This window comes from Otolemur garnettii, unplaced genomic scaffold, assembly GCF_000181295.1.
Source record: "Otolemur garnettii isolate 467f Iridium unplaced genomic scaffold, OtoGar3 scaffold00050, whole genome shotgun sequence".
NCBI lineage: Eukaryota > Metazoa > Chordata > Mammalia > Primates > Galagidae > Otolemur > Otolemur garnettii.
Genome location: NW_003852445.1, coordinates 5,106,331 through 5,130,863, shown reverse-complemented (window position 1 = coordinate 5,130,863; position 24,533 = coordinate 5,106,331). Strand labels below are relative to the sequence as shown.

The 24,533-nt window shown below is 37.4% G+C and overlaps 1 protein-coding gene across 1 annotated transcript in view; it reads right to left on the bottom strand.

Moving 5' to 3' along the window:
• Window positions 1-24,209, bottom strand: part of SPRED1 (sprouty related EVH1 domain containing 1) — a 114,260-nt gene extending 90,051 nt beyond the window's left edge. The window contains exon 1 of the mRNA XM_003791698.3: window positions 23,289-24,209. Coding sequence (XP_003791746.1) covers window positions 23,289-23,320 — 32 coding nt within the window. The 5' untranslated portion in view covers window positions 23,321-24,209. The remainder of the gene's footprint in view (window positions 1-23,288) is intronic.
• Window positions 24,210-24,533: the final 324 nt, after the last annotated feature.

The window sequence follows — 24,533 nt, the reverse complement described above, 5'->3', positions numbered from 1 at the left end:
CAATTGTTGTAGGCACCAAATGTTAAACAGAATCAGCACCAAATGTTAAAAAGAGTAAAGTATATAATACACATCTGGATATTTAATTCGCCCCAAAGTAATCTCCCCAGAAGATGTATATTATCAAGAGAACTTAACAGTTGAGAAACCTGGCAAACACCAAGTTAACCTACCAAAGTTAACCAGTCATCAATATCACTGATGGCCTGAGCTGATGCATAAGGACACAACTACTCTATGTACCTCTGCCAAAAATGCCTATGTGGAATTTAGGAACATTCTATAAAATACCTGTCAAGGTTATAAAAGAAAACCTCAAGAGCTGCTTCAGAATTAAGGAGATTTAAGGAGACTTGACAACTTAATGTGATGTGATGTGACCATGGGTTATATCCTAAACTGGAACAAAGACATTAGTAGAATAACAAACTTGAATATCATCAGATATTATCAGTTGGTAATAATGTTGTGCATATGTTAATTTTCTGATTTGGCTATGTAAGATGTTAACATTTTAGAAAGCCGCCTGAAGGAGATATACATATTCTTAGTATTTTTTCTGTACTTTTATGTAGGTCTAAAATTATTTCAAAGTGAGAATGAATATATATATGTAGCTCTACCAACCTCACAGAACTGCTCTGAAAATCAAATGAGAAAATGCATGTAAACATGCTCACAAATGCTAAACCAATACAAAAATGTTAGAAATGATAATTCATTATCATTTCTAACTCTGGTGATAAAAGATACCTGACACTTGCTTCCTCTTTGCAGTCTCCAAAGATCCCTTTAAATCTATGGAAAGAACTGGAATGGTTAACTGAAACTACACGCAAAATTTTGGTCCTGCCTACAGTGCTGAGACTTTCACTCTAAAGGGAAAAAATTCTAAAAATGCAGTCGCACCATTTAAAACTGAATGTCCTCTCCCTGTCACTGCAGACCTTAAAGTAGATTTGAAAGCTAAGAATTTTCTGAAGGTTAGCTAGGCGTCATGGCAGGTGCCTATAGTCCCAGCGACTCAGGAGACTGAGGTAAGAGGGTCGCTCCAGCCCAGGAGTTTGAGGTTGCTGTTGATGCCACAGCATTCAGCCCAAGGTAACAGAGTGAGTCTGTCTCAAAAAAAAAAATGTCTGAAGCAACACAGCAATATAAGGGGGCATATTGCTAAGCAATATAAATAGCTCATAATTACCAATAACTGCTACATCTTTGAATAACTCTTTAGCTGAATGCCTAGGTTATCAAGAGAGGCAATGACAGATAAGCATGTTTATATAATCCCTTCCCAACTTCTTCTACCTTTATCTCTCACCATAAAACCTTCAGTTTTAGTATAAACAACTGAATGGAAAGGGAGAAGGATAGGTATTACGATAAGTTATTTGAGTAGTCCAGAACAAGGACCATGTGCTTCACCTACAATACCTCTCAGTCTTCCGATCAGAAATCTTCACTGTTTCTAGGGGTATCCAACCTGAGGTGGCATGCTGATTTGGGGAGAACTTTTTTTGCTTATCTGTGGTGTCAGATATCATGAAAAGTAGGCACTGATTTTTTTTTTTTTTAACTAATTAGCTTTCCTTAAGGTCTTTTTTTTTTTTGAGACAAAGCCTCAAGCTATTGCCCTGGGCAGACTGCTGTGGTATTACAGCTCATAGCAACCTCCAACTCCTGGGCTCAAGTGATTCTCCTGCCTCTGCCTCCCAAGTAGCTAGGACTATTGGCACCCACCACAACGCCCAGCTCTTTTTTTTTTTTTTTTTTTGGTTGCAGTTGTCATTGTTGTTTGGCAGGCCCAGGCTGGATTTGAATCCGCCAGGTCAGGTCTATGTGGCTGGCACCTTAGCCGCTTGAGCCACAGGCGCCAAGCCAAGGTTTGTCTTTTTAATGTGTGCCCCAAGACAACTTGTATTTCTCCAATGTGCAGCAGAGAAAAAAATTTAGCTCACAAGACTACTGAACTATCAAGTTAAGTATAAGACATATGCATAAGACAAATGGTGACTGAACATTTATATGACTTAGAAGAACACATTACATGCATTTATAGTAAAGCCCTGACCCAGTTGGGCTAAATATCGTTATAAAGTACAGTTCCCAAGCTTTTCCAAGTGAAGAAAATAATTTTTAAAAAAGATTAAAGCCCTACATATCTCATAAGGTAATCTTCATATATAAATAAAATTTTATTTCGAATTCCTAAAATATAAATTAAAGCTAAAGTTACAAAATACTTTAGTTCACAATTTCACTTCATCCTTAGCTCTGTCATAAACCGTCATTAACTCTTCTTACACAATCTGTCATGACATAGAAACTTCAGAGTAAATCAAAGACAGTTAATTAAGATTGTAGCCATTTAGCTTACAAGACTACTGAACTATAAAGTTAAGCATAAAACATAAAGATACCTCAGCAAAATGTGAAGTCATTTTTACCTTCAATAGGTTTTCTCACTCTTATGGTAAAACTTTATTTCCCCTAGCAGCGAATCAGTATCTCTGAGTCCTTTATTACTAAGGAACCAAACCAATCATTTATTTCTAGTAACAGTCTGAGAGTTGCTTGAGGGAAAGATCCAGATTTTATTCCTCTATGTCCCCAAGCCTACAGCCCTAGCACCTGAACACGGTAAACCTCAAAAATGTTAGTCCTTGTATGTAGTACTTTCTTTGGTTTATAATAAATGTTCATTAAATGTTTGTTGTAGTTATTTCATTCATTATCAAAATTAATTACTGGCTGTGCCAAATCTAACACCAATGTAAAATTCAGGACATGGACTAAATTTGACTAATAAGAAATGCTGCGACATCCTAATCTCCATCTGTTTGGCTGCTTCATTGCCTACAATTCCAACGCACATGTATGACTGATCCTTTTGAGTCTGCTGCACTGAAACATTTAATTATAACTCAAATATGTAGCTTATACATAATGACTTTGAATTTAAAAAGTGTTTCCTTATGGAAACAGGCTTAAACACTCCTTTTATAGGATATAAACACTTTTAATACCTGATGTTTAGATATTACCCTACTTTGGCATGCTATATAATTAAGTGTTTATTATCAGGTCAAACACTTTGTCACTCAGTAATTACCAAGTAAATTCTCGTATCAGTAGTATTATCATTTAAAAATAGTATTTATCTTTAAAAATTCAATACCTGAAAGGTAAAACTAAAACATCTATTGATTATCTAGCAGATCATAAAAATGACTGGCTTAATAAGGAACTACCTCAAGGATACATGTATCACCAAGAAATATTAAAGAAAATATTTCACTCAATTGAAGATACACATGTACAAAAGTTATATGAAAATTAGTACACCTTCTAGTCTACTAAAAAAAAAATTTCTTTAAGAGAGTCTGGTTCTGTACACAATACAGCTGATATGATCATAGCTCACTGCAGCCTCAAACTCCTTGGCTGAGCTGATCCTCCCTATCTTAGATTCCTGCCACTCCAGAACTTTCAACTACCTAATACATTAAAATAGTCTATTGAGGCTCTGCGCCTATAGCTCAACCGGCTAAGGCGCCAGCCACGTACACCTAAGGTGGCGGGTTCGAATCCCCAGCCCGGACCCGCCAAAAACAACAATGACGGCTGCAACCAAAAAATGAAATGGCCGGGCGTTGTGGCGGGCGCCTGTGGTCCCAGCTACTTGGGAGGCGGAGGCAGGAGACTCGCTTGAGCCCAGGAGTTGGAGGTTGCTGTGAGCTGTAATGCCACGGCACTCTGCCCAGGGGGACAGCTTGAGGCTCTGTCTCAACAAAAAAAAAAAAGTCTATTGAAAAATAATTAACTTCTAATAAAATTATACAATAAAATTAAGCATAGTTTATTTTAATTATTCATTATGTTTATGTATTTAGTTATATAAGTATTTATCATATAAAATGTTTATCAGTATTAAAATTGCCTCACATTTTAATACTAAAAAAGATAATACATTGTTATTGTTATTAAATTTTAAGCCTTTTTGATTTTGTGAAGGCAAAAAGTAAAAACCAAATAAACACTAGTATACGTAAAAAAAAAGATAATACAAAGAATAGATTACTTTGAAATTAATTTCAGCTACATAGGAGATTAAGTCAAATTACAAAATATTAGCACCCAAAGTGCTGGAAATCATCTGAGCCATCTTATTCTAGCAATGAGGAAACTACAGTTTTTTCAAGAAGTTTCTTTTTAAAGAAAGAAAGATCACACACGGAGCAATGCTTAACAAACAAGATAGAATGAATAACCAATGCTGAACTCACAATCACAAGCATATAAAAGCCAAGAGACTGATGGGGCAAAAGAAAAGAAAAACCATAAATGCATAAATATGAGTATTTGGAGAGAGGTAAAAATATATGAGGTAAGAAGCTGGATCCTATAGCCTAACTTGACCAAGTTTGAATCCCAACTCTGTCATTTACTAGCTTAAGCTCACCAGGCCTCAATTTCCTCATCTATAAAATAGATATAACTACACTTACTCAGTAGAGTTGCTATGAGATTAAATGACTTTATTAGTTAATACAAATTAATTCACTAATCAATTCAGTGTCTGGCACATATGAAGCAGTTAAAAAAAAATTCACAAAAATCACTGCGTGCTATAAAACATGTAAGTCAAGACCACAATACTGGCAGTCCCAGAGTTAACAAACATTTGACTTACATACAACTTGCACTTACGAACACAGGCTATTACGTAAGGTACAAGTTCACATTGATTCTCCGATGTTATCAAGGGGAAGTAAAAATTGCAAGTTATTGTAGGACACATTTGGGACCATGCAGACTTGAAAATTAAGAACATATATTGCAACCTAACTATTTTACTCCTAAATATATACTCAAGAGACTAGTACATAACAGGAATGTAAGCAAACTGTTCATAGCAGTCATATTCATGACAGCAAATACTTGGAAATAACTCAAATATACTTAGACAAGTGAATGTCTGAATTGTAGTAACCTGGCACAATTTGAATGTTGTGCCTGTATAGATGAAGAGAAAATTATATTTAAAAAAGGGACAAATCTTTGTATTACTGATTAAAAAAAAATCAAGTTCCAAGAATCATCAAGTGAATATATTCATATTAAAGAGCTCACAAACAATGAAACACTCTTTAGGCATACATGAGATTGGACAACTAAATTCACAAACTCATTCTAGAAAAAGTGCGACACACCTCATTGTTGGATATCACTGTGGTCAGAGGGCTATTTCATGAGTGACCGAAGTGATATTCAGCAAGTAGGTATATAGCACTTTTTCTAGAATGCATTAGTGAACTTAACTAATGAACTTAATGAACTTAACTAATGTCCGATTTTGTATATGTCATAAAATTCTATTTCTAAAGGAAGGCAATAGTAAACACATAATTCAGGACAGAGTTACTTCTGAAAAAAAAACAAGGGAGTAAAATAGAAGCACATCAGTTGGATGTTATTTATTGCTAATGTCCTTATTCTTGGATTACCCTAGGTGATTATTTGTCAAGTAAATACAAATTGAGTTAAAATAATAAACTATAGATATCCACACATAGACCAACGACAGCGTGAAGCAATTTTGCACACCTGAAAAAGTATTAAAAGTGAAGTATAATCTGCTTTAGTATGCAAGACTAAATGAAATACTGTATATTTGACACAATAAAATGCTTAATACATATTAGCTACTACCCTAATGGTATGATCTACTAGAAATTATTACAGAATGAAACACATTTTAAAAATTAAAATCTCTTCTCGTGCTAAACACCAATCTCTTTCCCATATTCCCAAAGCAGAAACCGTATTTCATAAAAAGACTGCCCCAGGCAAACAAGTGGCACCACTAGGCTCCAGATTCTCTACCAACCTTATTCTCTTTCCACTAGTCAGTATGTCTGACTTTTACTACCTTCATAAAGTTTTGTCCTTTATGTATCACCTATGTTATACAAAACATGTTGTTCTTTAAAAGAAACAGTTTTCATCACTAAACAATAAACAAAAACTATCACAAACTACAAATAGATAATTAAAAAATGTAATACCATAAAAGTGAAACAGTATTGAGTACCAGAGATTGAAGCTGATACTTTTCCTTTAAAATACACACACATATATACTCACACAAACATTCATTATTTCAAAAGTATTGAGAAAAAAAAACCTTCTCAATTTATTTTAATGCAATGTCAACAAAATAAAATTATCTTAACGTACCAGTGGCAAATTCCACATTTTGGAAAAAGTAATATTACCTCAAGCTACTCTGTACTAAAAAAATTAACAACTTTCTTCAACAGATCAAAGAGAGAAATGTTACATAAGTTTTCAAAAAATGAAATGTGTTGGGCTGGGAGGAACAGAAATGCTTTAGATTTATGCCATCCAATACAATAGTCAGCGAATTGTGACTACTACTACTATTATTTTTTTTGTAGGTTTTTTTTGGCCGGGGCCAGGTTTAAACCCACCACTCCAGTATATGGAACCAGGGCCCTACTCCTTGAGCCACAGGCATCGCCCCCAATTGTGACTATTTAAATTATTAATAAATAAAAATGTAGTTCCTTAATAAAAGCACATCTCAAGTACTAAATAGCCAAATAGTAACTACCATATTAGATATCACAAATAGAACATTTCCATCATCACAAAAAGTTCTTCGACTCAATGATTTAGATTCTCAAAGGCTAGTCTAATAAGAATAAATTGGCAACAAACGAAAATAAGAAAAATTTTAGCAGGAAAAAAGGGTAGTATATCTTTCAGTAAAGTAATAAGAAACATTTGTAAAGAACTGAGAGACAATGAACTAAAAGCTAGTAGTAAAAATACATTTTTCTATAATTCCTTTATAATCAGATGATATCAAAAGTTGGAGATACACTAAGGTAGATAGGATCCCCTCTTCTACTAAGATGACGAGGTTACTACTGTAAATGAAGAGCAGATTTTAAAACTTAGAAAGAAAAAAGATTAAAAGATTGAGGCTGTATCTGAATGTGTAATGACAAACATTTAATTGGTGCTTATAAACACTCTTAACACAGTCTATGAAAACTCTTCATTACTTTACCTTTGTTAAACAAATAAGGAAGGCATCTTCAAATAATGGACTGAGTATCAACTATATATCTATATATACATCTATTTTTTTTCTTTTAAATAATGGGTCCTGTCTAATGATTTCTCATTTACTATACCCTCGCCACTTTAAAATGTTGAGATCTGCTTCCACCTCCTGCATGATTTACACATCCTTGTGAATTTGTCTGGAGATGACTGAAAGTTAGTAGGGAAAGTAGGTCACACATACCTACAAAACCTTTCATAAAACAACTTAAAGACTTACTGTGATGACGCACAGATTAACTTTTATATTCTGTTCTATCCCATATGAGAATATAATGCTGATCAAGATTTATTGCTGTTGAAAATCCTCTGCTTTAAACTGTCATGCAGTATTTGTACTATTTTTCTTCTCTAAAACTGTATCTCCTTCTTGGTACTGAATATATATTTGTACATCTATTTCAACTTATTTCAAGAAAATAAGAGATAATATACTAAAAGTTATAGAATACTTTTGGGAATAGATTTCAAGGTCAAGTTGTGAAGGACTGCAGGAGAAGTCATATGAGTTTGTGGCTAAAAGAAGAATAACAAATGTTACATCACTGCTTTCCTCAGATTTGTTTACTGAAGTACCCCCAAATGATAAGACAATGTATCCCAAAGTAATCTTGAAAAAGAATATAATTTTAAAATCCAGTAAACTATCTTAAAGATTTATATGAGCACTGAATTCTAATCAGTAATACAATTGTTTCCACAAAACAACTGTTAATTATTTATATTAGGAAAAAATGGAAAGCTTCTTAGCTCATGCCTATAATCCTGGTAACTTTAAAAAAAAAAACAAAATTAACCAGGCATTATGGTTGCCACCTGTAGTCTCAGCTACTGAGAGGCTAAGGCAGGAAAATCACTTGAACCCAGGAGTTTGAGGTTCCTGTGAGCTAGGCTAATGCCAGAGCACTCTAGCCTGGGAAATAGTGAGATTCTCTCTCTCTCATACACTTTAATTGAACATGAGAAAACAACAGCTGTATGCAAAAAGATGCTCACTATGTTACGTATAATAGCAAAGAGGTGGAAAACTAGTGTTCATTTAAGAGTTAATAGCTTTGTAAACTTTTGGTACAAGTTGATGAAATATCATAGGTATTAAAATTATTTTTACAACTGTATGAAGCCTTTAAGTACATTCAGTATATCAGGTGAAGATAAATTATAAATATTTATAGGTACACTATGAAAACAAGCAAAAAATACAGACGTATGGGCTCGGTGCCTGTAGCACAGTGGGCAGGGTGCAGGCCACATATACCCAGGTTGGCAGGTTCGAACCCAGCCTGGGCCAGCTAAACAACCGACAACTGCAACAAAAAATAGACAGGTGTTGTGGCGTGCGCCTGATGCCATGGCACTGTACCAAGGATGACATAGTAAGACTCTGTCTCAAATAAATAAATAAATAAAATAACGACATATGAAACTAAACGCAGGGTGGCGCCTGAGGGTGGTGGGCGCCTGCCCCAGCCAAACCACAACAAAAAAAATTTCCAGCGTTCTGGTGGATGCCTGTAGTCCCGGCTACTGGAGAGGCTGAGGCAAGAGAATCCCCTAAACCCAGGAGTTGGAGGTTGCTGGGAGCTGTGTGATGCCAGGGCACTCTACCAAGGGCGATAAAGAGAGCCATCTCTACAAAAAAAAAAAAGAAAAGAAAAGAAAAGAAAGAAAGAAAGAAAATGCAAAGATAGTTGTGTTGGGTTTTTAGTTGATTTCTTTCATTTTTTTATGTCATTATTGCTCGTTGCCCTCCCCCAAACAAAGTCAGTTAAAAGAACTTAGATTAGTTTCATTGTATTCCCTATACTACCTGGCTAAATTTGAGATGGGGTAAATGCAAAATTGGATGATTAATATGTTAGACAGTGATTTTAAGTCAATTTACTCTTTTTATTTAAGGTACACTAGGACCTAGTATATATTATATATAGTATATATATTATACAAGTTCACACACAAAAGAAAAAGGGTTTACTTAACATTAGATATATTCCTTTTCTCTTTGGCTCATGAATTTGCTTCCCTCCCAAAGCATCAAAATGAGAAAAATTGCTAGGGAAAACTAACGTCATTGGAGGCTAGCTTGTCACATTCATTCATCTCTCATTACTCCCCTCTTTTTAAAAATGGTAATAACAAAGTTGAAGAACATCCTAATTTGATATATTTATTAAGGTAATTTGTTACAGATTTTTAATTTTACTAAGTTTGTTTTTTAGGTCCAATAACCCTCATCAAGAGAAAAAATATGTACATTTCTCATCATATTATTTTTATATTCCTGATTTATGCTCATTCAAGATCATGATTCACAGATAACTTCAATTCATTCCAAAATCAAGTCTGTAATTATGTACCTGAGGCAATTATTTTTGAATTAATAAGTTATATACTTTTTTCTGAGTAGTAGGACTGAACCTCAAGCCAAATCAAAATATAAACAAATTTTTGCTTCTGTTGTTAATGATCATAAAATGAACTCAACATGAGCTTACAGACCCTGTCCAAAGGGTCAGACTAAAGCCTATCCATCTAATAGGGATCTTAGTTTGATTACTAGTGGGAAAAAGTAAATGTCTAAATATTTAATAATTTAAATTTCTGGCTGGGAGTGGTGGCTCATGCCTGTAATCCTAGTACTCTGGGAGGCTGAGAGGTAGGAGGATCACTCAAGGTCAGGAGTTGGAGATTATCCGAAGAAAGAGAAAGATCCTATCTCAACAAAAATTAGAAAAATTAAGTAGGTGTGGCATGCATGCCTATGGTCATAGCTACTTGCCTGTAGTCCCAGCTACTCAAGAAGCTGAGACAGGAGACCGGCTTAAGCCTAGGAAGTTTGAGGCTGTAGTAAGCTGTCATGATGCCACTGCACTCTAGCCTGGCAAAGGTGACAGAATAAAACTCTGTCTGGGGGGGGGGGGGGAAATTAACTTCCCTAAACTGAACATCTTCCTTTCCCCTTGTTCTGCCCTCCACATAATGATATTTGAAAGTTTCTGCATTTAACTGTAAGAAAGATGCTTTTCTATAAAAAATGAGATATCAAATCCACTTATAATTCCAAAATATGCTCAAATATTAAAATTTTTCTAAGAACAAGTGCTAGAACTTTTATAACTAGTTGTAAATTTTTAATTGTACTAAAAAATCAAAAAGAAAACAAGGTAGAGCTAATTCTCCGTCCTACTGTCCTGCTCAACACTAGTTATTTCTACCTCTTCACTGTCTTTGTCCAGAACAGGGGGGAAAAAACACAATATAAATTTACATTATTTTCCTGCTTATTGGAATTTTTTCTGGTTGTTGGGTTTTAAGTTTTTCTGAAAAGCTGATAACATTTAAACTGAAATACAATCTTTCTAGAAGGTTAATAATCCTTTTTAAAAATCGTAACCCCACCTTCAGGCTAAATGAAAATGAGAACTGATTATTTCATGAACATAGTACCTTTCTTTTGAAGAACTAAAAGTTCTTTTTAATATTCTCTTACCTCTAATCAAAAAATATTATTGTGGGAAGAGAGGTCACATTTATTTTAACATACTCTGAAGTAGGGACATATTATCCTGGCTTTACAGATGGAGAATCAAGCACAAAGAAAGATTATGTTATTTGCATAAATCTTAATGCTACAGTCAGCAGTAACCCCAGGATCATGTTAATTGTAGAACACCAGGTTAAATGCAGAAATTTAATTAGTAAATTTTGTTTGGCCTCTCTAACCACATTAAGAATGAAGTACCCAAAGACTACAAAATCCTTTGTCAACATTATAATTTCCTTGCATAAAACCCTGCAAGATGGGTGGCGCCTGTGGCTCAAGGGCAGGGCGCTGGCTCCATATGCCAAAGGTGGTGGGTTCAAGCCCAGCCCTGGCCAAAAACTGCAAAAAAATAAAAACTAAAAAAAAAAAAATAATGTTAAAAAAAAAAAACCCTGCAAGATAAGCCAACATCTTGGTTTGCATCTAATAAAATCTTAAAAGTTCTTAATAAAACCCAAATATGGATAATTTATCTATATATGTAACTCCCTCTGTAGTTTCTAATTCTCAGCATTTCTCATTCTTACTGGAATCACTATTACATGGGATCCTATTATTTTTAATACTTTGAAATCCTTCCCAGGTAAGCTCTTCTTTTTTGTTATCCTCCGCCCCCAATACCGTTCTCTTCAACCACCAATTCCAAAATCCTTACTCCTGCTCTTTGCCCTTTAAACTGTAGAGGCAGGTGGCAATGTTCATACTCCTACTCTAAGTTACTCATCCCACGGTCACATTAAATATGCTGGCACTGGCTCAGGATCCCTCCCCTCCTCAACTTCAGATACCATCATAGTAATTTGAACATCCATATTGTTGACTTTTTAAAAAAAAACATGTTTGCAGATCCTGGCTTCTCTATGCCGGCAACCTTCATTTCGGTTTTCACTTTAATCTTCTCTTACATGTCATCACCCTGGAGCCCTTGTTTTCTGGCCAAAATCTTTCTGTCTTTCAATTTCTCCCACTTACATTCCATGTTCTTTAACTTTACCAGAAATTTCAGTTCTTCAAAACAGCTGTCATTCTGTGTCAACTTATCACTTTAAGCTTATTTTTTCTTTAAAATCTAGTCTGTCCATTAAGTGTATGAGGTACAATGTGGTATAAATAGTGCACAATTTGGATCTGAGTTCCACCACTTACTCTTGTATGTGGCTATGGGCAAGTTACTAAACTCTTCGAGTTCCAGTTATCTCATCTGTAAACTACAGATAATATTTAGCTTATGTGCTCCTTAAAAGAACTAAATCTAGCAGTATCTGAAAAACAGTAAAGCAGTTTTCTTGTTTTGAGACAGGGTCTTACTCTATTGCCCAAGCTAAATAGAGTACACACTGGCATTACTATATCTCACTGCAACCTTTAACCTCTAGGCTCAAGTGATCCTCCTGCCTTAGCCTCCTAAAGTGCTAGAATTTCAGGTGTGGGCACTTGGCCGAGAAAGCTGTCTCTGCTTCTTTTTGGCCTTGCACCATCAATATCCACCTTTCCTTAAATCTTTTTTTCCCCTCCTTTCCACTACTAATAGCCAACAAATAATCTCAATTCCTAATTTCCCCCAGAATAACTAGCATCTACTCTTTGACTTCTTCACTTCATCACTTCTTTTATTTCCTCTTTAATCTACAGAAAATCTAATTTCTGCCCACTACTGCTCCCACAAAAGTTGATGGCATCGTAACAGTTAAATCCTTTTCTTAGCTCTTACCAATGTTACATTTCTGAGATATCTAGCACTAATAGGCACCTCCTTTCTTTTCTTAGTTACTTTTTAAAAAATATTTATTTATTTATTTATTTTTGAGACAGAGTCTCACTATGTTGCCCTTGGTAGACTGTCATGGTGTCACAGCTCATAGCAACTTCAAACTCCTGGGCCCAAGTGATCCTCTTGCCTCAGCCTCCCAAGCAGCTGGGACTACAGGCACCTGCCACAACACCTGGCTACTTTTTTGTTGCAGTTGTCATTATTGTTTAGCAGGCCTGGGCTGGGTTCAAACCCGCCAGCGTCGCCAGCACCCCACCCACCGAGCTACTGGTGGCTACCGCTGGCACCTCCCTTCTTTACACCCCCTTTCCCCTCAGCTCTAAAACACTTTCCTCTCAATTCTCCTGTACCTCTTAACAAGACTCTTACGTCTTTTGGTATCTTTCTTCGACATTCCTGTCAAAACATGCTGTTTTCACTACTCATCCTCTATTAATAATATTCTCCACAGGCAATTTCCCCACTGGCTTCAAATATCATATATGTTAATATATATAACTTACAACCCTACCCTCTCAACTTTCTGCTTGGGAACTAAGCCTCTATTTAAAACATCTTGTGGGATACGTTCTACCTTGATACCTAGTAAATACCTAGACTCAAAAAAGTCAAAATTGGGTTATTTTCCCATTAAAAACATGCTCTGCCTCTATTCTCACTTATTTTAAAAGAATCACAGCAGCCCAAATATAATATAAAATGTTCAAGTCATCCTACACTCTTCCTATTCCTTCATTCTCAGTTACCTATTAGACATGTGAATTCCCTCTTAAATATATACTCAATATTTCCAAATGCTCTTTCTGCTTTTTTTTTTTTTTTTTTTGCGTTATGCCTTCCTTTATCAACAGAAGGTCATTTTCTTCTGCAATCAACTGTCCTAAGCAGCCCTAATAGTCTGCTTTCTACACAAGTTGGACATCACTTCATCACTTAAAAAGACTGGTTGCCATTTAGTAAATATTTCCTAACAACTGGGGGAAATACGCCACAAATAAAACTCCAGTTGAATTAAAAAACTAAAACAAAAATACTAGTTACCCATGGCCTACATGATAAAGGCTTCATCTGGTGCTTCTCAACAAGTATCCTCAGTCATTGAAGAGATCTGTGGTAAAGAGGGAGGGTAGCTCATAAAACAAATGTTTTGAACTCTTGAGTGTTTTATCTATAAAATTAATGGGAACTCTGTTCTCAATCGATGTCATTACTGACTAGTTAAATTTTCCTCAACTTTTCAAGGAAAACTGATTCCCAGGAGCTTCTGCTGTGTTCATCTTGTATCTCATATTCTAGGCTTAGCCACCACCCTTTGCCCTGAGGTTGTAAACACAAATCTAGACTACTCAGAACCTGGTCCCCCAACACTTTTCTTATCCCCTCACTACTTCTCCAAATAAGTGTATGTAAAAAGTTATTGCTTTACTTCAAGTTTTTCCTTTTCTTCTAAGTTTCTTTTCTGCCCCACACTCCCCCATCCTCTTAGAATGCCCTTTCCCCTTTCCATACCCTTATCCACGGCTGACTCCTAACATGCTACCTCTTTTCTAAAGCCTTCCTTCACACACAATCCATCTTCCCATCCATCCCCAGGTAGAATCACTTTCTCCCTGTGCTCTGAAGAACTTCATAAGCAGGGCACTCATCACATTTCATTCAGAAGAATCTATTTCCCTTGTTGGACTGTGAAAGCAGCTATCAAGTTTTGCTTATCTTTGTATCTCAGCCCTAAGGAAAAACTGCCTAGTAGGCACCCACTCAAATGTCAGTGAAACAAAATCCTTCAGGAGAAAGTATCTAATGGTGTCTGTTCTACTCGGTCCTAAAAGTGTAATAGATGGATACATATAAACCAGCAACTAAAATTCTGAAATGTTTAATAATGCTTTTACATGTTAAGGAAGAAATCTCAGAACTCTAATCCCAATCTCACAGTATGATAACAACAACAACAAAAACGTTTGTTGATCTTGTGCTTAGGTTAATAAAACATCCTAAAGTTACTGTAGAAGTTGCAGCAACTTTAATAAAGTGGCATCAGAAAAGTCAAATCACTAAATTTCATCTAAATTTTTGGTAATCCTACTACATGATGCCAATACAATGAAGCTGTATCACTGAATACTAAATACTACTAAGAAAACAACCACATTCCCCACTTCCAGTCAAAAACTGTAATTCTGTATACAGATAAAATGTAGAAATACAATTATTCAACTGACATTAGATTAAAATTTAAAACTCTGGAATTTACTAAAGCTTATTCTTTGCTCTCTAAATGCAGGAAAAAAAGCCTTATAAAATACTTCAGAAATTTCAGATAAAAGACAATTTCCACAAGTAATAGAAATATTAAATGTGAATTTCTGAAGTACAAAGAAAATCACTTAGGATTCTAGAACTCTTGAAATAAAGGAAACCCCAAAGTTAATCGAATCCAATACTCTCATTTTTAATCAGAAGATTAAAAATCTAAAAATCTAGGGAGCAGAAAAAATGTCTGTATTTATGAATATGTACTTTCATTATTATGAGCAGAGATTAATATTTCTGGCATTTACTAAGACTGTATCATTTCTCCCCCTAAATCTTCAAATGTTATAAACTACACTGATTTGTTCATGTTGATCCAGTCTTGCATTCTCAAGATAAACCCCATTTGACTGTGAGGCTTTGTTTTTAGTTCACTGAATTGGGTTTGATTTGCTACTTAATATTTCCTCTCCTCCATTATCTCCATTCTATTATTTTGGAACCATTAGCTGTATGTTGAAGTTTTTCATCTTATCCTTCATGTTTCTTATTCTTCTATTTTATGTCTCCATCTTTGAGTTCAGTCTCTCGGCTTCAGTCTGGAGATTTTAACCTTTTGTGCCATGGACCTTTTTAAAGGCTATGGGCCTCTTTTCTCAGAACAATATTAAAGGCCTAAAATAAAATAGAAGGGATTACAAAAGAAATTAGACTAACTAAACTACATGTGTTTCTTTATTAACACATTAAAATATAACCTCTAGCAATGGGTTTAATTACTATAATTTCAAACTAGTGATGACCACAAATATTTTAAGACAGATCTATAACAGCAGTTGAGGTACAAGAAAAAAATCTGTAATTTCTATTGGTCATATGGGTTGAACTGTGTCCTCTCAAAATATATGTTGAAGTCCTAACACTCAATAACTCAGAATGCAACCTTATTTGGAGATAGGTCTGCTGCAGATATAATTTGTTAAGATGAGGTCATACAGGAGTAGAGTAGGATCCTAATCCAATGACTGGTGTCCATTTAAGAAGGTCAAACAAAGATATAGAGACATACAGAGAGAATCCCATATATTGATGATGGGAAGCACTGGAGTTCTGTAGTTACAAATTCAGGAATGTCAACGATTCCCACGAAATCACCAGAAGGTAGGAAGAGGCAAGGAGGATTTCCCTTACTGGTTTCAAAAGGAGTGTAGAGTGTGATCCTGCTAACACCTTGATTTTTTTTTTCTTCTAGCCTCCAGAATTAAAAGACAATTACTGTTGTTTCAAGCCACCTAGTTTGTGATACTTTGTTGTAATAGCCCTAGAAAACTACAGTTGTTGTCACAAGTATCTCTAATATGCTATGGCTTTTTAGCATTTTTTCAATTATGAATACAAACAAATTTCACTTTACAGTATAGTAAATAATGTTACCTTTTCTCTCATTCAAGTCCATGCTCACTCTGAATTTTAAGAACTCTTTATCTACAGCAATGTAACACCTTGACCTAAGTCTACTATTAGTAAACCATTCTAACAAAAATCCAACACATATTTTTTTTTTCATTATTAGTGTCATAAAAACAAAAACTCACAGATTTTGGTTCTGGACTCCCAGATGCAGCTATGACACAAAACTTGTCAGAAATAGCAAAAATCTAAATATTAAGGAATAACAAAATTCATTACCTAGGTTAGCTGCTAAAACTAATTAAATATGCAATTATCCCTTAGTGTTAGATTAATATGATTTGTATGAATGACCAAGTTAAAGGATTTACTTTTGGTACTACTTAGTCAAAGAAGACTGGTATATTGTTAGTATGTTCCTCATAGAAATACTTCCAAGTTGGTGCTTAAGCCCATAGCCTTTTGTTCACTTAGTTACCCACAAATGGAGGTCATACTTTCATACTTAGGAATAAAAAGAACAGTATAAAATTCTTCATCAGTGATGTATAATGTATCATCAAAGACACATGGCTACAAAGTCCAACATTAACAAATTTTTAAAAGATTATGAATGTACCAACTGTTTCCAAATTTTGTGTCCTGGTTGTTCGAAATTCCTATTTTTGTTTCATCATCCTATCATCCCACTTGAAACTCTTTTATTTGCTTAAATATGTCAGCAGTAACAATATAATAAAATTAACAAGTCTAGTGATTATAATTTGTCTGTATAATTTTACTGTATTACTATAGGATAGATCATCTACCATTAGTGCAAGAAGAGCCCATAATGACATTTGGTCCAAATTCCTTAGCTTATGAGGAAAAAAATGGGCCAATGGAGGCCTGTAGACATTGCCATTTGCCCAGGATCACAGAATAAATTAAGAACAGCTAGAAAAGAAATGCATCTCCCAATTTCAAGTCCAGTGTTCTTTACATTATACTATACCGCATAAAAGAAGGTAACAGTTTAATAAATGATCTGCAAATGGTTTTTACATGATCACTTTAATTCCATGTATAATGTAAATGGAGTATAAACAACAGAAAAACATTCTAGTAACTTCAAAACAACTTAACAAGTTTGTTTAAAATAAAACAAAATGAGTCAATTTCATTTTACCATCTACCATGTTTTAAAAATAGAGGTAAGAGTCCATTTTCTACCTTCAAAACTAATAGCGTAATTCCATAAATGCACAAAGCGTTTATCATTGTGCTTTACATAATAAAAAAAAATACCAATAAAAGAACATGACTCATCATTACAATATAGGAAAAGAAAGCTTTGCACATACACCAAAATTTAACACCTGTTATCTAATGGTAGAATTGCAAATTATCATTCATTTTGGAGATCATTTTGTAAATTATCTGAAATAAACTACTATTCTTAAATGGGTGAAGTATGTTTTAAATGGGCACTTTTAATGCAGTTCAGGTTCCTACTAAAGGCTGAAGAAGAAAAGAAAACTTTTCTTTACCAACTGTTCCTCCAAACTTGGAAACAACTAGTCAAGCTCAATTAAACAACTGCATAGAAGAGGTTGGATTGTTACCCTTTCCCTTTAGGCACTTCTCAGTCACCAATAGCTGCAGCATAAAATTATAGAATCTGTTGACTTTTATCTTTTCCTGATCAATTTCAGCTTCTTTACCCCTTCATCCCCTAGTCAGCTCCTCAGAGTTTGCACTGTGGAGGAACTGGGTTGGGAGGTGGAAAAATGATAAATGGTGAGAACTATAAATTCCTAAATTTTGAGGTTCCTATGCCAAAAAAAGACAAAGAGACAAATGTCCACCTCCTTGTTGATGACATGGATCTTCAAATATACCACACAGCTCAGAAGCCAAGCATATCCAAATATTCTCACAGCACATAGAACAGTTTTAAGCCTGAACTAAGTTACTTCCCAAATTTGCAAAAACAAAACATGTCAAAATGAAGCCAATTTTGGCCCTTTTTAAAAAATAAGGTAAGCCCTTAAAATGGTAAACATAATAATTTACGTTTCCCATACTCTTTTTTTAACTTATTTTTCTAATGACTCAAGTGCATAAATTCACAGAAAATACAAACATGAGATAATATGACTTAATCCAACTATATTTGTAGAAGATCTAGCATCAACCATTGTGCCAATTGTTAAGTGAGGATTGTATCACAGTGAACATAGAAAAGTAAATAATCACAATGTTTTTTAAATTAACATAAACACGTAAAAGTACAGAGGCAACGTAGACAGAGGGAATATAGGGGGAGGAGTAAAGTGAGAAGGTCTTTTGGGGGGAATATGAAGAATTTATTAAAGTTTTGTGATGAGAGATTATTGTGAGCAGGGTAGCATAGTGTGTTAAAAAAAAAATTAAAGTAATTCCAACCAGAGAAGGTGGGTCATGCCTGTAATCCTACTCTGTGGCTGAGGCAGATGGAATGCTTGAGCTCAGGAGTTCAACACCAGCTTGAGTGAGGAGAGATACCACTCTACCACTTCAAAACAAACACACACACACACACACACACACACACACACACGCTGGGGCACTGTGTGTCAGGCACCTGTAGTCGCTGCTACTGCACTTGGAGACAGAGACGAGATGATCGCTTAAGCCCAGGAGTTTGAGATTGCCATGAACTACAACACCCCAAGGCACAGGCACTTTAGCCTGGAGAAATAGAGTGAGACACTGTCTCAAAAAATAAAAATAAAATTAAAAATGTAATTCAGGATCATACAGTTTTAAGTGGGAAAGCAGAGGGAAATGAAACTGAAGTGGGCATTTAGCTCATATTTATATAACTGAATTTTATTTTATTTTATTCAGTTATTTATATAACTGAATTTTAAACATTGGTTTATATTAGGTATATACCACATTGACATAAACATGAGCTGACTTAATATTACATAACTTCTCAATGATTCTATTTATTTCTATAATGTTTCCCTATTATACATATGTATAACATATGCACATAAACATATACAAATATAAGATGTATGGCGTGAATATATACTTATTTAAACATACCCTCAGAATAACTCACCACTAGGTACACTTTTTATGAGGCACTCATATAGCCACAAAAATTTGTTAATTATGCAAAAATGGTTCAAACCCACATTACACCATACTAACTTAAGTGACCTAATTCTAGTTAACCTAATTTCCAAATCTAATATAATCCCAATTTACTATCAGAAAGCCTAGTACTGACATGAAGTATTTCTGGCTAATGTAAGCCTAATAAGCAAAATGCTTATATTTCAGCCATTTCATTTCTCCATGTGCTTTGGATAAATTGGCAAAAAGATGTGTAGTGCTGTATATACTTAATATCAAAGGACAAAAACCCCTAAGAATCATATAGTATGCCTTCAAATGTTTTAGAGGCTATTAAAAAAACTAATTCAACATGTAAAATAAGGTATGGTTGCATCCCTCGGATACATTTGACTAGAGTACTAAGCAATTTCTGTGAAATGAAAAATTACCTACAAAAAATGTGTAGCTAATTTCTCTATTACTTATGACACAAAGCACTTTGCTCTAGAGTACGTTTATCACATTTTGAAAAGTTAAGATTCTTTTTTTTTTTCCGAGACAGAATCTCAAGCTGTCGCCCTGGGTAGAGTACTGTGACATCAAAGCTCACAGCCACCTCAAACAACTACTGGGCTCTAGTGATTCTCCTGCCTCAGCCTCCCAAGTAGCTGGGACTACAGGCACCTGCCACAATGCTCCCAGAGCCATCATTGTTGTTTGGCGGGCCTGGGCTGGATTTGAACCTGCCAGCTCAAGTGTATGTGGCTGGCGCCTTAGCTGCTTGAGCCACAGGCACTGAGACAAAAAATAAGATTCTTAAACATGAACTTGAAATAATCTAAGACAAATGTTTTATACTATTCTAATTCCTTTTCTCCTCATTTGGTTTGGCATTAAGACAAGCCTTGTACACAAAATGATCCTACACAGAGTCATTATTAAATATATACTGACAACTTCTAGGATTATCTATTTCTCCACATAGAACTCTAATGTCAAATATAGTAACAGAGTATGTACTAGGGGATTTCAGACTGAGGCCTCTAATGGCCTAACTGGATTTTACCACAATGGCTACCTGGAAAAGCTTAATGGTTTCCCAAGAAACTGATTTCATTTTTTTAAAGGGTGAAATCAAGTGAAAAAGAAACTAAAGAGTGTTAACAGTTTCTATTGTAATTAAATCCTATGAACTTTAGCTTAAAAAAGAGAGGTAAAAAAAATGTATATGTGAGGCCCAAATAAAATCCACATTACAAGGGCCTCAATGGCTTTTGGCCATAGAGTATCTTTTGTTTCTTCATAATATATTATTACAAATAAGAAATCTCCATTTCAAAACATTACCTCATATATTAAAGATGAGACATAAATTATCATATTAAAAGCTACATTCTACTCTTTGTGGTTTAGCTAATGGACAAAATCAGCTCTATCAGAATTGATTACCAAATGAACACGTTACTTTTTAATATAGTTTTTTAAAGTAAAACACCCCTTATATTTGTTCAAATGAAAAGTTAACACCTCATACCAAATATTATATGCTAAAACATATAATAACCTAATGTTCTTTTTCTACCAAAATTAACAGTATTACATATCTCCTAGGGGATAACTATCACTAATATAATGGTAAATTTGTGAAAACATAATTTTAAGTCTGAATGAATGAGGTAATTTCCAAGTTGTCTATACTAAGTATTTAAAAGGATTTTAAAAAATTAAAAAAGCGGCTCGGCGCCTGTGGCTCAAGCGGCTAAGGCGCCAGCCACATACACCTAAGGTGGCGGATTCGAATCCCCAGCCCGGGCCGCCAAACAACAATGATGGCTGCAACCAAAAAATGGCCAGGCGTTGTGGCAGGCGCCTGTGGTCTCAGCTACTTGGGAGGTGGAGGCAGGAGACTCGCTTGAGCCCAGGAGTTGGAGGTTGCTGTGAGTGTGATGCCATGGCACTCTACCCAGGGGATAGCTTGAGGCTCCGTTTCAGAAAAAAAAAAAAAAAAATTAAAAAAGCAATCCTCCCACTGAAGACTAACGTCCAGTATTTCAGTTCAGGATCTTGGGGATTAAACCACTGGGAATATTTTCCCACTTTAGTGTAACAGCGGTATCATCAGCTGATATCATTCCTCTCTTTCACACACACAGACAACACATCCTGCTCTGCTTTCTCAATTTATCCCTTGCAAGAACAAAGAAAGGCCCATTTAGAAACAATATAAATTACATTTGTGTCAATTCACATTCCTTCATCTGCTTTTCTATTAGCTCCAGCTACAAGGACATATTCACTACTTTAAAAACATTAAACTGCTAAGTCTTTTCCCATTTCTAAAACAAAACTTAATATCTTTAATTTAAGCTACTTGCTTGAAAGATATCAATAAAAGTTACCGTCACTCCGTTTAGCACTTTTAGCAGTTTTTCTCCTAATCAACCATTATCTGAGTTACTGCCTGATTTCCCTCAAAGTAGGTCTAATCTGCGGAAAGCAGCGAGACACTGTACAGCACTGTGAATGGACAGCCAGGTATTTTATGAATGGAGGCGATCACGTGATCCCAGCACCTCCCCGAACTGATATTTCCCACATAACTGTGTCAACATTCTGAGAACAGGGGTAGTTGTTTGTGTGTGCGTAGGTTTTTAAATTTAACCCAAAATTTCAAATTCTCCTTACTTCCTGAACTCAAAAACCCACATGAAGACAGACAAACAAGCTCCGAATTTTTTCTTGGGAAATCCTTTCAAGATGTCCAAGGTGATGGATGTTTAATTATTTTTTTATGAATGAAGGGTGTGCTATGCAAATGAGGGCGATTCACAAAAAGACAGAGAACATGGCGGCCACTTCTGCTTCTAGGCTGCACTGACACTGCAGCAATCTACCTCCTTCTACACCCGCTCAACAGAAGCGGGTGCTGGGGGGAGAGGGGATTGGGTGGGGGGAGGAAAAGTAGCTTGGCCTTTCTCAGGCTATTTTATGTTAATAGACTTCGCTTTAGACTTTTAAGTTTTCACAAAAAGGTCTGACTTGAGGAATGTACTTTATTTAAAGGAATGCATCCTAAGGACTTTTCTTAACTCACTTAACTCTTTCTAACCCTCCAATGGAAACAAAACTTGAATTACAAAAAAAACGGATGCTAATACTCCGCGTGCATTAAATCTTTTCTCAACAGAAAACTGTAACCGCACAATTTACTGCAAGAAGCTGTTAGGTTAAAACAAAATATTTAAAAGGTAAAGTATTTTATTTGGAAAACACAGGACAGCCCAAATAAGCAAAAACTTAAACCGGAATGCTTCAGAAGTCGATGAAGCCACCAACATTTCAGCAATATAAATTCGGCTAAATTAACATAAACGATGTCTTGTAATACAACCAAAGGGTAAAAAGTAGCATTCAAAATTCTTTTAGGTTCCCGAGGAAAACACTGGCCAATTCTCGCAAAGATAAACACTAGCTCGGTATCTCCCACACTCCAGGTGTCCGTAATCCTATTAAATTCTAAAAATGTTTCCCTAACCCTATTTTTTACAAGAATCTTATGGGTCATAAGTTTAAAGGGGGGGGCGGCGGGAGAGAGGGTGAAGGCTTAATCGGTATTTAAGAGTCACTGACTCATCGAATTAAGTAAGATTCAAGGGCAGTTTTCTGCAGGAGGTGCTCCCACACATTAGTTTCCAAGTGAAACAGCTATAAAGGAAGCAGGATGGATATTCAAGGTGTGCTGGGCGGTATGTTAGTGAAAAAGGACAAGCCAGGGGGCTTCTACTTCACTTCCACCCATCCATAAAACTCCACCTTCTGGACGTAAAATCGCCACCCCATCCCAATGCTTAATACCCTTCCTCAACAGAAAGCAACTAAATGCGGGAGGCTCGGGAGGGGGGCTGCCACTAAAAATGGCTCAAGAAATCAGTTATCTCCAGAACACGATACACCGAACTCTTGCAGGGTTGCAAGCTTTCCGGCACCCGAGTCTCAGAGGGGTCTGGGGGAGTGCTGAGATGGACTGGGGGAGGGGGGATTAATCAAGATCAATGAGGCGCTTACTCGTTGTCAGAAGTCGCCGTCTCCTCGCTCATCTTTCCCTCACCGTGATCCGATCTGGAGATGGAGGAGCAACAGCAGGCGGGGGAGCAGCAGCAGCAGCACCGAGGGGCAGGAGGCAGCGGCGGCCGGGGGGGCGCGGGGGCAGCGGCTCAGGGGCCTCACCATGGTGGATGCCTCACCCTGAACGGTGCCCCCCCAGCCGGGAACCCCGGCCACCCCCGCAGGGGGGTGGCGGCAGCAACCTCCGCCGTGGCGACCCTAGCCTCTTCCCCCACCTCAGCGCCCAGCCGAGGGATCCTCCGAGGCGGCGGTGGAAAGGGAAAAAAAAGAAGGGGGCTGCACCGGCTGAGCGGAGAGCGGCTCCTCCGGACACTGGGGTGGAGCGCGGCGGGGTCCGGCCAGGAAGGAGCCGGCGGGCGGAGAACCCGGGAGCAGAGGCGGTGCTTCCCTCAGGGATGCGGCGAGGAGGAAGCAGGGCTGCGCTCGGTGGGGGCCGGCGGGGGGGTGCCGAGCCCAGGCTCCGGGCAGCGGCGGCGCGGTCCTGCCGGAGCCCACTCCACCATCTCCCGCCTCGCCGCCGGCTCCCCGCTCAACGCCCGGCGGCGCCCGGGTCGGTCCTCAGGACCAGCAGAACCGGGCGAGGGGCCCCGCGGCGGCGGATTCCTCCAGACACGCTCCAGCCGGGACGACTCCCGAAGGGGGAGGAGGGGGCGGCGGAGAGCGAGTGAGGGGAGGGGACGCCGAGCCGACAGCTCCCCCCAGGGCCGGAGAAGAGCAGGGGGGTGGGCAGGGACCCCAGAAGCGCGCCGAGAAGACGAGAGCGTCCGCAGGTGCCCCGCCGGCCCGTGCCCACCAGCAGCTCGGCGGGCCAGCTCCTCACGCCCGAGAGAGGGGAACCGCTAGGGGGGCGGCGGAAGCGCTCACGCCGCCCGCTCCTTCCGCCGCTGCCGCTGCCCGAACCGGGGGCGCCCGCGAGAGGAGGCGAAGTAGTCCCTCGCGACTTCTCCCGGCCGCTTGCTTTCCCTCGAGGCCAGAGCAGGCGCGGGGTGGGGCTGCCGAGCCGGGTGCCCGGGCCGTGAGGGTGTGTGGGTAGGACTGAAAGCTGCGGCCTCCGGGCGAATCACTGCAACTAGAAGTCGTGTGCAGCATAGCAAGTTTCGGGAAAGTAGTTCCCTCCTCCCTTCATTTCCCAAATCGTTGTCTAGCCACTTGAGCAGGGAAAGGAGGAGGGAGGCGGAGGGATAT